At 41.9% G+C, this 16,289-nt stretch overlaps 1 protein-coding gene across 4 annotated transcripts in view; it reads left to right on the top strand.

The window, feature by feature from the left end:
• The window catches only part of Smad2 (SMAD family member 2), a 62,323-nt gene extending 47,613 nt beyond the window's left edge, over positions 1-14,710 (top strand). For all 4 annotated transcript variants that reach the window (XM_032886261.1, XM_032886258.1, XM_032886260.1 and 1 more), the window contains 6 exons: positions 803-877; positions 7,127-7,180; positions 9,004-9,216; positions 11,032-11,169; positions 11,338-11,482; positions 13,603-14,710. In XM_032886261.1, the coding sequence (XP_032742152.1) occupies positions 803-877; positions 7,127-7,180; positions 9,004-9,216; positions 11,032-11,169; positions 11,338-11,482; positions 13,603-13,726 (749 nt within the window). In that variant the 3' untranslated portion in view covers positions 13,727-14,710. The remainder of the gene's footprint in view (positions 1-802; positions 878-7,126; positions 7,181-9,003; positions 9,217-11,031; positions 11,170-11,337; positions 11,483-13,602) is intronic.
• The last annotated feature ends 1,579 nt before the right edge of the window (positions 14,711-16,289 follow it).

Raw genomic sequence — 16,289 nt, 5'->3', positions numbered from 1 at the left:
AGGTGCCCTTCTCCCCGTTGACTGGTGTCAGAATCTTTTTTATGTCATGCGCCTGCATTATTTTCAGTTACTGTTAAAAATTGAAAATGATATACTATTGAAAATCTTTTGTACTTTTTTCCCTTAAAATCACAAATGATAAAATTGTATGCATGCTTTTATTATCACATTTGAGATTCATTCAATTATACAGATGCCTCTTGAGCATAAACATTTTATTCAGAAAATGTATCGGAAATGATGTTAGAATCCTAATTTTTCAGTAATTACTTTGTCTGTTTTCTGCTTTAAGGATTTAGAATTGTTAAGCAGGTAGGAAGCTGATCCGGGGAGGTAGGTGGAGGCAGAATCCAGGCTGGGTCCGTCCTGAGCCACATTACTGTAATCAGAGCTTCCTGTCCATCTGTCTCCACTAGGTTTTTTATCTTGTTTTGTTTTTAATGAGAGTACTAATGTCTTTGAATCGTATGAGAGTCCTATTCAAAGTTAGGCTTTTGACTGTTGTCCCAGAATATATACACGTGTACCAGGTGGTAAATGATGTCTTAAAAATTGCCAAGAAAGCTGGATTATGTTATAAGCTGTGTTATGAATTCACTTGCAAGATATGGATTAGAGCTTAAGTTGCAAACTCAGTTTTGCTTTATGATTTTTATATACGTACACCCATAGTGTCTAGTTTTGCTTTTTATGATGATACATACTTTTTTGGTTTTCCAAGTGATTCATTGCTTGTATTGGTAGCTGAGAGAAAAAACAGAAATCAAATCAACTATACTTGACTTGTTCTAAACTTTTCTAGAAACACCACCACCTGGATATATCAGTGAAGATGGAGAAACTAGTGACCAACAGTTGAACCAAAGTATGGACACAGGTAAATACGAACTTCTCAGTAATTAGACATTGGTTTGGCCTTCCGTGATCTCAGAGCACGTCACTAGGTTCAACCAACCACACATAAAGAATATGTGAAGATAAAACTTTAATGTGTGCCTAGTAAGATGGCTCAGTGGCTAAAGATGTTTGCAGCTGTGACAACCTGAGTTTGGTCCTCAGCTCGCACAAAGCAGACGGAGAGAATCAATTCCTGTAAGTTGTCTCTTGACCACCACACATGCACTGTGGAAGGCACATACTCACATAACAGCCACCCGTCACAGTGTGAAAGAGAACACTATTGAGTCAAGAGTAATGTTTAGTGGCATCCTGAATTTAGAGAAGTTGAGAAATGTACCCAAAAGCAAACCTTGCATCTTAACAGTATCTGAACTTCAGATGAGACTGTGTTGTCGTAAAAATGAATGTGTATTACTGTGCACAGTTGGGAGATGTTTCATTGCTAGAGTTAAGTGAAAATCTGAAAATTCTCAATGCCTTTTTTTTTCAAGTATTCTATGCTGCTGTTTAAAGTTTTAATTACCCCATGAATGAATGAATACCTTTCATAAAAGACTATGGTCACCCTAGTAACAGGTTTGTAAGAAGGATTTTAGAACAGAATAGGAAGACCGCATTTCTGAGTGTCTTTGACTTAATAGTGAAGTCTGAATTATAAGAAACTATTTACATAAAATACCTTGTTCCTGGTCTAATTTTGATTAATTTCTGATAATTAGCTATTATTATATCCAGTATTGAGAAAGTTTCAGCATTTAATAATGAATATTACATACCTCCGAGCTTTACACTGTTTGTTAAATGATAAATCCTATAACCCAAGGAAACCAAGTAGGGCACCCACGTGAGTGCTTTAATGTCATTTTCTCGTATGATTTATTCAACGTGGCCAACCTTAAGGATTAGTTAGTGTCTTAGTTACTGTTTTATTGTTCTGAAGAGAAATCACAACCAAGGCAAAAGACAGCATTTAGTTTAAGTCTTGCTTATAGCCTTTGTATGCAAAGTTTAGTCTTTTGTCATCGTGGTGGGGAGCATGGTGGCATCCAGACAGGTGCTGGAGCTGATCCATAGGCAGAGAGGAGAAACCTAAGGTGACACACATCCTCCTACAAGACTTCACCTACCAATTCTAATCCTTTTAAACAGTGCCACTTACTCATGACTGAGCATTTCAATATTTGAGCCTGTGGGGGCCATTTTATTCAAACCATCACAGTGATTCAAACTGGCCTGAACTCGGTGTGAGGCCCAGACTACCTCAGACTCAGGTCCACTTGGTGAGCATGGCCACCACCTCTAGCTAAGTTATTGCTAAATGGATTGGCATCCTTCCACATGCTAAATGCTCAGGTAAGATACCTGTGCTGTAGATAATATTCACATCTTCTGTAAGAGTTACAGTAGAAAGATAGATGATAATCTAATGATCATTGGCAATAGCATGTTGGATATGTTAATTACATACAATACTTGGCTTTCTAGTTAAGTCTCCCTGACACTCAGTATTTGTTAGAGAACAGTATTTTTTTGCACTCTTGTAGTTATTACCATGGTCTTGAAAGTGGGTAGCATATAAAGTTGTTGAACATCACAAGTGAAATAATATTCACTCTGTATTTAGAATATGACTATAACAACTATTAGTGAGGCTACAGGAAACTGGAGGGCTCGTGTATTGCTGATAAGAATGTAAATTATAATCATTTTAGGTAAGTTTATTGTTCTTCAGAAATTAAATACAAGATTACTGTATAGTCCCATCGTTTGACTCCTAGATCTGTACCCAAGAGAATTTAAACAGGTCCATGTAAAACTTGCAAGAATGTTTGTGTTGTAAGCATTATATATATCGTTTCCAAATGGAAACAACCCAGATGTCTACCACATTTTGAATGACTGAACAACATGAAGTACGTTCCTACAATACAAGTATGGCCTGAAACCTGGGAGGGAGCATGGCTCTGCTGACACCTTTGAAAGAAAATAGTTTAAAGCCAGTCAGCTTGTGGTACTAGTACATAAGTTTTCATTGGCTAATATAAAACAGTAAGATTTTGAAAATACATTACTAATATAACTTTTAGTTTATGAATTATATAGGTACTTAATATAATTTTTTCCCTATAAGCCAGTTCTATACCTACAGCCCACATGAAGGGGAAGAAGATAACGGCAGAGTTGTCCTCTGACCTCCCCACATGCACTGTGACACACATCATACCCACTAGTTTTGTTTTGTTAATAAAACAATTGATTGTTTATAATTACAGAGTAAATACATGTATAATTGCCTATCAAGGAGGATGTTCCTTATCTGATTGGAAACATTCTGTTGGTCAATTTATTATGATAGAAAATTCTAGTGTCTTGTGCATGGTAGGCACGCCCATGACCACTCTTCTGTACCCTCAGCACAACTCCTGTATTGTGTGAGGTTCTGATGATAGCGTTAATTGTCGGAAGAGTGTGTGTGAGTGTGAGGCTTGGGGACAGGATAAGTTTATGTGTGTGTAGGAAGTGTGTGCGTGCACGGAGTGGGCTGTGTGTGGAGTGTATAGTCGGCTGTTTGCTTCTTTCAGTCTGTGTTTCTGTCTTGCTGTTTAACTGGCTCTGCAGTGCAGCCTCCACACTCACCATGCAATACGGAGTTTGGTTCCTTGGTATTTACTCAGGTGAACTTACATCCTCCACAAAAATGTTAGCTTGGGTGCCTGTAGCAGCTTGATTCATAATTTAAAGCATTTGATACAGCCAAGGTGTTGGAAAAGTGTAGTTCATGCAGACAGTGTGAGAAATGACAAGACTGGTGAAACTTCAGGTACATAGTGAATGAATATCAGCGATGATCCATAAAGGCCATGTACATGCTGTAGAAGCCCAACTGTCTCACATTCTGAAAGGCAAGCCTCCTGAAGACACCAAAGACTTGAGGGGTTACAGAGAAAGAAGAATGGAGTAGGTAAAGCCCTTTCCATTTCTAGGACAGCGAGGCTGGTCACTGTGAGAGTAAACATGAAGAAAGTGTATAATGTATTTGTCAAAACCTATAGAAAATAAACACGAGTAAAACTGTGGACTCGATAACGATACATGAACGTATGCTTAGCACTTGTAGCATATCTGCTGTTAGGGTGGGAAATCATGGACAGAGAGTCTGGGATATGACACTTCTCTGTACCTTTTTTATTTAAAGATTTATTATATTTTATTTATATGAGTACAGTGTAGCTGTCCTCAGACACACCAGAAGAGGGCCTCAGATCCCATTACAGATGGTTGTGAACCACCCTGTGGTTGCTGGGATTTGAACTCAGGACCTCTGGGAGAGTAGTCGGTGCTCTTAACCACTGAGCCATCTCTCCATTCTGGCTTTTTTGTACTTGATACTCAATGATACTCTAGAAAAGAAATTGAGCTTTTTTTGTTTTGTATTTTTTAATGACGTCTAATGAAGCTTTAAAGATATATTAAAGATCTCAAAATTGGGGAAAGTTTTACAAATGATTTCTAGAATTTGGTTTAGAATTTAAAATGTAGAAATCAAAGGTGAGAGAAAAGACAATAATATTAAAAGTGGGTAAAAATCAGAATGTACTGCTTGTAAAGAAAAACAACTATAAAAGTCTTGTTCTTTTAAGGATGTTAATTTGGCACATGTCACCACACAGTGATACAGCAAGCTCGTCAGTGCCTGGTAGAACTAAGCATTTTGGGAGTGAACCTTGACCCCCTTTCTGAGCAGCTTAGCTACAAAGATACATGAACTTGTAAGGATGCATACAAGTGGTTCCCTAGATCTTAGGTAGAGACAGGCACTTCTGTCTTATGGATGGAAGACCTGCGGCAGGCCAGGCTCCTCAGCATTTGTGATAGGAATAATTTCTTGATCAGTTATCAGTTGTTTAAAACAGTATTTTTAAAAAGGATTGTGTTAATCATTTGCTTGATTTAAAATTTAAAATAAGCCTTTCTTTTTTCCGAGTCTAAAGGATTAACAAACAAATGGCAGGTTTTCTGATCACTTCTGTTGAGTATTCATAGACGTAGGTGATCACAAGCAGCTCCTCTGCTCCAGTTGTCTGTCTCTGCTGCAGGACACGCTGTGACCTTCAGGTCACCCTGCCGAGCACACTGAGACATTCCTCTTCTCTCCCTATGTGGCCTGCTAGTGCTTTTTCAAAATGGAGAAACAAAACAGCAACAACAAAACAACCTTATAATTGTTTCTTATAATTGTTTTCTAAAAAATAGTGATTGCCAGTTCTCTCTGATCACCGGAGTCTGTGGTGATTGCCGCTTTACCTGTGTCCTGCACATGGCTGCTGTCTGTGTGCTACACTGGTGAACGGCGCACTTCAGTCTCTGCTGCCACACACAGTTGCACTGGAGCTGACCACGGGGGAGGGGAGGGAGGGAGGGGGAGGGAGGGAGGGAGGGAGGGAGGGAGGGGAGGGAGGATATTGCTCATGGGGTGCTCATGTTTGGGGTTGTTGTGAGTGTTTAACATTGACAGCAAGTTAGTGTAAATTTAATTCTATGCCTTTTCCCTCTCATTTTGTATATTTGTGCCTGTATTTCCCGGATTAGATTGAGAATATTTACACAAGATGGGGAAAAATAGATAATTTTTCTAGGAAAACTGAATTTTGTAAAGTTAATTTCAACAAAGAACTAAAGCCAACCTTGCAGATAAAGATTTCTCACAGATTTGTTTGCTGGAATTTCACAGAATCCACTCAACTCTTAAGAAATGTGCTTGAACGTACACCTGGAATTGTCTGCTCACAGAACCTTATATCTGTCTCCTGTGTTTACTAATTCTTCTTGGTCTTACTTGAGATTACTGGAGAAGTTCTGAATAAGTGATTTGTTTCGGCTCAAAGCCAGGTATCCTGCTTAGTGGGAAAACCCTAAGCACAATGCAGACAAGTGTATCTGTTGTCAAAGCTGTTCTGTTTAAATAAATAGATAAACACTTAAATAAATAATAAATACTGCATTATCAAAATTAGAACCGAGTCAGGGAACAACTGACCATGTGCTCGGTGGCCTTGTCTGTGAAGAGCGTCATTGCTTTAGCTTAGTGCATTCTGAGCCACCTAAAGACGGGTGAGATCAGGACAAGAGGTCAGCCAAAGAGCAGACAGCACAAAACTGAAGTAAAACAAATAATTATAAACTAGAGAAAATGGAAATGCCCACTTAAGACACGGCCTCTTCTCCTGCCAGGGTGGTGCACACCTTGAATCCCAGCCAGCACTCAGAGACAAAGGAGGCAGATCTCTGAGTGCAAGGACAGCCAGAGCTACACTACATATTGAGACCCTGCCTCAAGAAAGCCACGCTGGTCTCTGCCTTGCTTTGTAGCTGAGGCTAGACGTAAACTCCTGGTCTTGTGATCTGGAGCTTCTGCCTCCTGGGATGTGGGCTCACAGGCTGCACCACCCTCCCAGCCCCAAAGTGCACCTGTGCAGACCATGTTTCCATCTGCTGTCAGTTACACCTTAGGCAACCAAGTTACACCTTGATGGTGTTATTGGGAATGTATACTGGTACAGCCTTTGGATGATAATTTAGCCAGTATCTATCAAAACTGGAAAGGCACCAACCCCTAGACCTGGTACTTCCTTGTAAAAACTGGCACTGATGGCTGCAGCTTGCTTCTTTTTTTTTTTTCTTCTTCTTTTTTTCGGAACTGGGGACCGAACCCAGGGCCTTGTGCTTGCTAGGCAAGCGCTCTATCACTGAGCTAAATCCCCAACCCCTGCAGCTTGCTTCTTTAAGTGAGTGATCACGAGGCACCAGGAGTAGCTGCAGATGATCCCGGTGCACAGAGGAGCACTAGGGAACATCTGCACAGAGGTTCTAATGATAACACATGCAAATGCTTACAACTGTTCCTGCTGGTCATGAAAAGGGAGTGACGTGGGATAGAAATACATTGGCTGATGTATTTCATGACTACTTCTGGAGAGGTACACAAACAGCTGTCAGTAGTGGGCTCTGGGGGTGGGGGAACCTAGATGGTAAGAAGACAAATCAGTTTATGCCATGAGACAGAAACCAGTGCTTCACCCTTTGTACCTCATGCATTGCAGCTCCCTGAGTTAAATTAAAATAGTGTCTGTGCATTTATTATTGGTAAAACACTCAGAACCATTTCCTTGTTGCTTGATCGAAAGTTCTGAAGAAATGTCAATGTCAACTTTCTTTCTGAATTCAGGCTCTCCAGCTGAACTGTCTCCTACCACTCTCTCCCCTGTCAATCACAGCTTGGGTAAGTAGTTGGGACTCCTCCTGTTCTCTCTGGAAATTGCTTTTTTGTGTGTATGAGGAAAATAAAATTATTCAGAGGACGTATACTAGTGTCTTTAAGAATGAAGGGTTGGTGCTGCAGTTGATACTGAAGGCTGCTCCTTCGTGGTTAGAAGGTGGTGGAATAGTCTGAGTTGCTAGAGCTGTTCTTAGGAAGCTGTGTAATTTAAGGTTTGACGGGTGCATATTTAGGGTGATTTCACAGTGGCAGTCAGTGGGGAAGATGTGTGCATGCACAAGGCACACGCACGGGCACACATGCATTCGCACTGCTTACTTTGGGCCACGTTTCCCCTGCTGGTTTCTATTCTTCAGCTTCTACATATTTAAATTTATTTTACAAAACCATCATATTTTGTTCTCTTGTGATCATCCTTAAAATACATCTCAGTAAAAATTAACAAAGTTAGTTGTCCATGGTCCTTGTCTTAGTTCTACCACTGTGCACAGACACCATGACCAAGAACTCTGATAAGGACAACAGTTAATTGGGGCTGGCTGACGGGTTCAGAGGTTTAGTCCATTGTCATCACGGACGAAGCGTTTAGGCAGGCATGGTGCAGGAGGAGCTGAGAGTTCTACATCTTCATCTGAAGGCTGCTAGCAGAATGGTGACTTCCACGCAGCTAGGATGAGGGTCTTACAGCCCACACCCACAGTGACACACCCACTCCAACAGGCCCACGCCCTCTAATTGTCCCACTCCCTGGGCCGAGCATATACAAACCATCACAGGCTTCATTTTCTGTTAGTAAGTCATCTCTTGGTGCTTGATCAGTTTTCACTTGCACATTTGTCTCTAACGCTGTATCAAGATAGGCAGATGTCAGGGAGATGTTTTGATTTTTCTCCCATTGTAATGTCTTTTTCTATGGGTTTTGACTTTCCTGTTTATTCTACTGTATATTTTGTCCTGTCCAAAATTACCTCCACAATGTATTTTAGATATGCACCCAAGTATAATAGGGTAACCTATTTTCTCTGTAATTTTTTAAAACAGATAAATAATACAGCATAAATTAATGAGGAGGGAAGGTTTGTTTTTTTTTTTTTTCTTTTTTTTTCCGGAGCTGAGGACCGAACCCAGAGGAGGGGAAGTTTTTAAAAGTTGTATCTAATATGATTTATGGAAATAAGTTTTATAAGCCACCAAACCCAGATACTATTGCTAATGCCATGAACTGCATGCTGACTGGAGCCTGATATAGCTGTCTCCTGAGAGGCTCTGCCAGAGCTTGACAAATACAGAGGCGGATACTCACAGCCAACCGTTGAACTGAGAATGGGGTCCCCATTGGAAGAGTTAGAGAAAGGATTGAAGGAGCTGAAGGGGTTTGCAACCCCATAAGAACAACAATACCAACCATCCAGAGCTCCCAGGGACTGAACCACTACCCAAAGAGTACACGTGGACAGACCCATGGCTCCAGCTGCATATGTAGCAGAGGATAGCCTTGTTGGGCACCAATGGGAGGAGAAGCCTTGGTCCTGCCAAGGCTCAACCCCCTAACCCCCCTCCCCCAGTGTAGGGAATGTCAGGACAAGGAGGTGGGGAAAGGGTAGGTGGGGGGAACACCCTCACAGAAGAAGATGGGATGGGGTTTATGGACGAAAAACAGGAAAGGGATAACATTCAAATGTAAATAAAAAAATATCCAAAAAAAAAGAAGAAAACCACTGATGTATGAAGACTGTATAGATGTTCCAGTGACTTCCTCAGCCTCTGCCTGTCTGCTGTGTGCTCAGCATCTCGTGTTGCTCATGCATTCTCTTCTTTTACTTCAGATTTGCAGCCAGTTACTTATTCAGAACCTGCATTTTGGTGTTCAATCGCATATTATGAACTAAACCAGAGGGTTGGAGAGACCTTCCATGCGTCACAGCCCTCACTCACTGTAGACGGCTTTACAGATCCATCGAACTCGGAGAGGTTCTGCTTAGGTTTGCTCTCCAACGTTAACAGAAACGCTACTGTAGAAATGACCAGAAGGCATATAGGTATGTTTTATTTTCTTTGTCTGAAAAAGTACAATTTATTCATACAGACAGATTCGAGCAAAAGTTTATATGGAAAACCCCAGCAGCTTCATCTCCATCCATGAAACCCTTTAGGAATTATTAACCTACAAACTTTGTCTTCTGCTTTATCTGTATTTGGCACTCTTTAATAGTGGGACATCTTTAGTACTAATTTACTTGCTCAGTCTCAGTAAAAAAAAAAAAAAAAAAGGCCATGGTCAGTGTTCTGTCCAGTGATGATCTATAATTCAGAGTGCAGTCGGGGGCTGCTTCATGGTCTTGGCACTTGTGTGGGGTCAGCACTGCTCTCCCAGTGGCACGGCGGTGCTGCCTGCTGCTTCTCACAGCAGAAAATGAAGCATCGTGGAGGCCCCACCTAGGATCTCTAAGAAACGAGTGTAGACCTGAGCTGGGGATCCAGCTCAGTATTGTGCCAGACGGTAAAAAAGTTGGTCAAACAGAAATACTCCCAGTTGCTCCTGATTTAAGTTTGAAATGGATGTTTTTAATAAACCTCGTTTGCATGAATAGATTTGTTGTTTACGTTTTCATCTCAGTTTATACATCTAAGGTGGTAAATTTCCGTGATTATAATTCACATACACATAAATTGGCTGAGAAGCTTACTATTTTTTAACCAACAAGGCAAAAAGTGTAGAGGTAAAAATAGCGAGCATCATCTGATCACTTCTTCAACCTCAGCTTACTTCTGCCTAGCTGGGATTGGCCATTGATTACCAGAGATTGATGCTGACTCTGTAAATGAGAACAACTGGGAGCTGTGAGTGGCTTTGTATGAGCTTCTCAAATCTTGTTCCATAAGAGTCCAGGTATCCGTGCAGATACCGGCTGTGAACAGCCTCCTCGACTTTACTTAACACAGGTTTTTAACTGTCAGTGGTTTTGTGTTATAATGAGACCTTTGTATATTAAAGAAAATTAGTGGTTTCCTTTGGCCTTTTTCATGTCACCCAACTGAATTTTAATTTACTATAATTTTAGTAAACTTATTTCTTAACATTTTTAAAAAAAAAAAAACTTTTGCTAGTTTATCATATGGTTTGGTCAGGGAATTGGCTGAAAAGTCTATTTTTGTACTTAATTGCCTTCCTTCCCTGCCCCCCATCCCTGTGCTTGGGGTTCTCCTGGGCTGTGAGTGGTACGGGCCCTGCCCTCTGGGTATATCCGCAGGCTTGCACCTCATCTTTTACCCAAAGCTAAGTGCGTGATTGCTGTTCACGTAGTCTTGGGACAGTAGGGTGGCAGCATCCACCTTTACCCTCTTGCTGTGGCTGTTTGTTGTACTGGTTATTCCCCCTGCCTCATAACCAGAGCAGATGGGCCGCTACTTGAGCTCCGCCTGGAAAGTCTCTCAGCCTAGTGTGTGATTGCCCTACAGAGAAGGCGGTTACATAATAGCAGGGTGGATCTTGTTGTTTTAATTTTCTTAACTTAGTGCACTCCTTAAGGAAAATTTGCCCAGACATTAGTTAACTTCCTTAAAATTAACTCAGTTATTAAGTGAATTTTAAAACAACAGGTAATTTGTATGAAACTGCCTAGCTATTGTATACTTTCCTATATTGTTGCAATATTTTTATGAGCATTACTTTGGAAAGTCAAAATTATTGTTAAAAATCCTTGGGAAAGATGCTGTGGTATATTTCAGAATTACAGTTCAGGAAGCATGGCTGTGAGCAGAAGTCATGGACAGGCCTTGGAATTTGCTCTGGATGCTGTGCAGGAACACGGAGGGCAAGCGTTCCGAAGCTAACCGTCTGTGCTTTGTTTTAGGAAGGGGAGTGCGCTTGTATTACATAGGTGGGGAAGTGTTTGCCGAGTGCCTAAGTGATAGTGCGATCTTTGTGCAGAGCCCCAACTGTAACCAGAGATATGGCTGGCACCCCGCGACGGTGTGCAAAATCCCACCAGGTAGGAGTCGACGTGTACCAAACCTCATCCCAACGCCTCCTTAACTTTGCTACTTGCTAATGGCTTTAGAAGTAGGAGCTGATTTTGTATGTTCACTCTGAAAGCATAGATCCTTTAGAATTACTCTCTAACAATGACAATAGCATATTTACTGTTTCTTAACCATAGGCTGTAACCTGAAGATCTTCAACAACCAGGAATTTGCTGCTCTTCTGGCTCAGTCTGTTAACCAGGGTTTTGAGGCCGTGTACCAGCTGACTCGAATGTGCACCATAAGAATGAGCTTCGTGAAGGGGTGGGGAGCAGAATACCGGTACGAATCACACGCTCGAGTTTCTACCCTGACTCTCCTTATTCTCTTCTCTGCATCTTCTGTAGTTCATTTGTGTTTCAAAAGATCTTTATATAAAATAATAGAAGACAGCTAAGCGTGTAAGTCAGTGGGATGCTTGTGTGTCACGTGGAGGTGCGCGCTTTAATCTTTGGAAACACAGAAGCCAGGTGGTGTGGTATACACAACACAGAAGCCAGGTCCGGGAGTTCATGGTCGTGAATGAATTACATGAGGCTGAGACTTAGTGAAAGTTGGAGGCCCATAGATAAGAAACTTGAAATGACTGTATTATAGGAGAGAAGACTAAACTGTATGTAAACATGCATTTTATAAAACCAGAGGTGTCTACTTTGTACTCAAGGGAAGCTTCCTGAGTGGAGCAACCTAGATCTAGGTTCTAGGAGATGCAGGTAGGGTTTCAGGAGAGCAAAGGGCAGTGTGGAATCTGGCAGTCTGCCAGCAGAGTTTGATTAGAAGTAGGATAAAAGTAAGGCTGAGCAGGTCAGTTGACAACAGCTGGTTGTAGTCCCCTCACCTGTGGTCTCGCTTCTCCTTACCCCAGTCTGCTGAGAGTGTACGAGATCTCCAGCCTGCTACACATGCAAGCATGGATGGCAGAAACCCTCATGCACAGGTGCCTGTGCTTGGAAGTTGCCTAGAGCATCCCAAAGACCCAGGGGTTACTGAGTTGATACCACGGGATAAAAAGCACTACATACATGCTTGGACATTGAGCTCCCCTGCAGTGCTTTTTTCTTTTCTTTTCTTTTTTTTGGAGCTAGGTACCGAACCCAGGGGCCTTGCGCTCTACCACTGAGCTAAATCCCCAACCCCGCCTGCAGTGCTTTTAATTATGTGTGTAGTGTGTATCATCATGTGTGTGTGTGTGTGTGTGTGTGTCTGTGTGTGTCTGTGTGTGTGTGTGAATGGCATTGCCTGTGAAATCCAGAAAGGGTTGTAGCTGTCTGGAGCTGGAGTTGCAGGTGTTTATAGTTGCCAGATGCGGGTCCCGGTCACTAACCTGGGTCTAACAGAGCATCGCATACTCTACCTGCTGAGCCTTCAGCCCTGTGGCTGTCCAGTCCTCAATGCTGTCAGGCATGGATTGTTTAGAGATGGAGACCTGATAATGTTCTTCGACCATGATTGAAGAATGTCATGTTGAAGAAGCAAAAGTAAATGTATTGATAACTCTTTGTAGCAAATAAGATTCAGGGAGTAGGCAGTGCCCCCTTTGTTAAAGCACTAGATGGTTTTAATTTCACTTTTTAAACTAGAAGCCTGAGGGGCGTTACTGACAAGGATGTTGCTTGTTGTGAGTCTTAGAGAAACTTTAGCTTCAAATCTTAACATTGTGTGGTAAGGATTTAGATTGGGTCAGCAGACTTTAAAATTGAACCTTGTTCCGGTGTAGGTTTCATTGATAACATAAAAGTAGTCATTTTCCTTGGGGCAATCTTTCCTGGTTTTTGTCTCTCGTCCCGGCCTCATTATTAAGTACCTTCCTCTCACAGGCGTCCCATTTGAGGTGGTAGGTAAATAGCAGTGTCAGTAGACTCATTTAACTTCAGGAGAAAGGATAGTTTGTAAATCTTTCAAAAAGGTGGACTTCTGGGGAGATAGCTTGCTTGGTAAATCTCAAAAGTTGGCCACTACAAGGACTTGAGTGTGAAGCTCCAGCATCCACAAGACCCGGACACAGCTGTGTCTAACACCTGCATGGGGTGGAATGGGGTGGCTGGGACTGAGGACCTGAGGCTGGGGGACAGATGGACTCTGGGAGCTTGCTGGCCAGGCAGTCTAGCCAGAATAGGGAGCTCCAGGTTCAGTGAGTGACCCTGACTCAAGGAAACAAAGTGAAGTCGAGGAAAACACCCGACTCCCTTCTGGCCTCTGCGTGCACCTAGAAACATACATATGTACCACACATAAAGAAATAAAATTCTTGAAAAAGGACAAAACTCATTAGTTCATTTTAGCAGTAAAAATTAACCATTTTAAAATTAATAACTATATACAAAACTAATAATTATTCTAAAAAATATATTTTATTATATATAGCCTTTTAATTTTCTAACTTTTTGTGTTCTTTCAAACAGGAGGCAGACAGTAACAAGTACTCCTTGCTGGATTGAACTTCATCTGAATGGCCCCCTGCAGTGGTTGGACAAAGTATTAACTCAGATGGGATCCCCGTCAGTGCGATGCTCAAGCATGTCCTAAAGTCCGTCAGCAGTGGAGCTCATCGGAAGACTTAACGTACCAACTCCTCCGCCACAGTACTCGTGTGTGATCCCGTGGACTGTGCTAGTCAAAACCCAGAGCGAAAACAGCACTTGAGGTCTCATCAGTTAAAGCACCTTGTGGAGTCTGTTTCCTATATTTGAATTTTAGATGGGAAATTAGTGTCTAGAAATGCCCTCCCCAGAGGGGACAAAGAAGACTTAAAGACTTAATGATGTCTCGTTGGGCATAAGACAGTGTCCCAAAGGTTATTAATAGCAGTAGTAGTTGTGTACAGTAACGTGTCCAGACCCAGTATTGCAGTGCTCTGCTGTTGTATACCTTCTTAGTGTGCATAAACGAGGTGTGTGCTGCTGCTTGGTCTAGGCAAGCCTTTATAAAACTACAGTACCTAATCTGTTATTCCCACCTCTCCGTTATTTTTGTGTCTTTTTTAATATATAATATATATATCGAGATTTTCAAATTATCATTTAGAAGCAGATTTTCCTTGTAGAAACTAATTTTTCTGCCTTTTACCAAAAATAAACTCGTGGGGGAAGAAAAGTGGATTAACTTGGAAGTCCTTGACCTTAATGTGTCCAGTGGGTCTTAGCATTCTTTCTGTGATCATTTTCTGCTGAATTGCATTAGAAGGAAACCTTGTTGGAAACTTCCAGGCTCTTTGTGCCATTTCTGTTCAGATTCAAAGCAGTGCAGCATGATGTCATTGCGGTAAATAGTTGCACTGATGGCTTCTGGGTTAGTTACTTCTGAGTCCAGTAAAGGATTGTGTGAGCAGTAAGTCCTTTTGTCTTATATCCAGACTTCAGCAGATGATAACCAGTTGTTCCGTTGATTAACTTTTGTCTCAAACGTGCACAGGTGACAGTATAATTATTTTCAGGGCTATTCTAGAATCATCTCAGTATGTTTCCTTCTTCCAACGCCAGTCTGATAATAAAGTATCTTTCTGTAAAGGCAGTCAGCCTTTGGCGTCGTCTCACTTTACTACAGGTTGTCACAGAAGAGACCTTTATTAGCTGATGCTGAAGTGTCATCAGCAGATAGGGCCATCTGTTCCTAAAGTGTATCGTCTGTAATTTATAATAAATAGAATGTTATATTACCTAGTTTCAAAATTTTAAATATTGTGAGCTAAGCCGTTCAGCAAGATTTCTAGCCCGCAGTTAGCAGTGGACTTCGCTCTTCTTGACTAATCCTGGGTGTGTGGTTTACTGACCTTTCTGCTCTGCAAAAAGGTGATCCCAGCTGTCCTGTTGGCCCTTTGCTCTGCAGCACACAGCAGTCACGTCCAGTGCTGATTCCCTTGTTTGCAACTCCGTACAAATGGAAAATACTTCCCAATCTCCTCTTTGTAAACTTTCATGTTTTTGCAGACAAATAACTTTGGTACTTACTCTCTGTGACCATACTCTCATGTATGTACAGTAATCATTTTTGATGCTTTTCAACATTTGGTTGTTTTCTACTTGATATTTCTCATTTTCCTATATTTGTGTCTGTATGTTCTGTGTTGTAAATTTGGTAGAGTAATTTTTTATTCAAATATTTATTGTTCACCTGTTAATGTGCCATGAAGTCCCTTAACCTTTGGGTGAAGGTGAACAAGAGAGCTGTGGTTCTGCCTTGCTAAGATAGCACTGCTCTCACGCATACTGCAGTGTCTGCATAGGGGTAAACAGGGTATGTTTAGAGCATGGCAGGGAGGATGCTATTGATAGACAGTGGGAAGGCCTCTGAGCGAGCGGTGCTTAAGCTAACACCTGATGGAAGGAGAAAGCGCTGTGAAGAGTCAAGATCAGTTTAACGCTGCTGGGACAGCATCTAACCCAGAGGCTCAGGCTCTGAGACGCACTGTCAGGTATCATAACTGCACATACCCACACGTGAGGATGACAGTGGTGGTTCTGTGTAGAATCTGTTGAAGGTGGGACTGCCTTGTGATAGGCTGCTTCTGTCATCTCCCTGTCACCTCTTCCTTTGTTGTGCAGCTTTCTCACACCAGGTCAGTGCTAATTTAACAACTCCCTTTATGTAAATGCTCACCAGTCTGAAGCCCGATGCTTCGAGCTTCTGGACTTGTTGCTGCACACGATTATCACCACGTCCCTCCTGGTGTTTGTCTGTCTCATGATAGGTAGGACACGTATCCTGGGCATTATTGCTGCAGAGCCTGCTGGAGGCCGTCATTGTACAGAAAGTGCCCCTCACTGGAACCTTTCACAGACTGCAAAACGAGCTGTCGGGACAGGTCTGGGGGCAGAGCACAGCTCTGAAAGCAGTAGGAGGTTATCAGACATGTTAAAGAGATGCCAACAGGTTTTCTGTACAGTATGAAGTGTTTTCCTTGGGAAACACTGCCTCTGAGCTCGGACTGTCACAGTGTAAACTCATGTGAAAAGAATTCAGTGGTCACCTTTGCTTTTCACCAAAATGCTGTGGGTGTGCACTACCCTCTGTCTACCATGGCCTAGTTTTTGTTGATTTTACCTCTTCAGCAGGACTGGTTTTTCGTTCCAGATGACTCCTGGGCCTCCTC

Source organism: Rattus rattus, chromosome 15 (genome assembly GCF_011064425.1).
Source record: "Rattus rattus isolate New Zealand chromosome 15, Rrattus_CSIRO_v1, whole genome shotgun sequence".
In the NCBI taxonomy this organism is placed as follows: Eukaryota; Metazoa; Chordata; class Mammalia; order Rodentia; family Muridae; genus Rattus; species Rattus rattus.
Note: the sequence above shows the minus strand (reverse complement) of the source record. Positions and strands in the feature narration are given on the sequence as shown.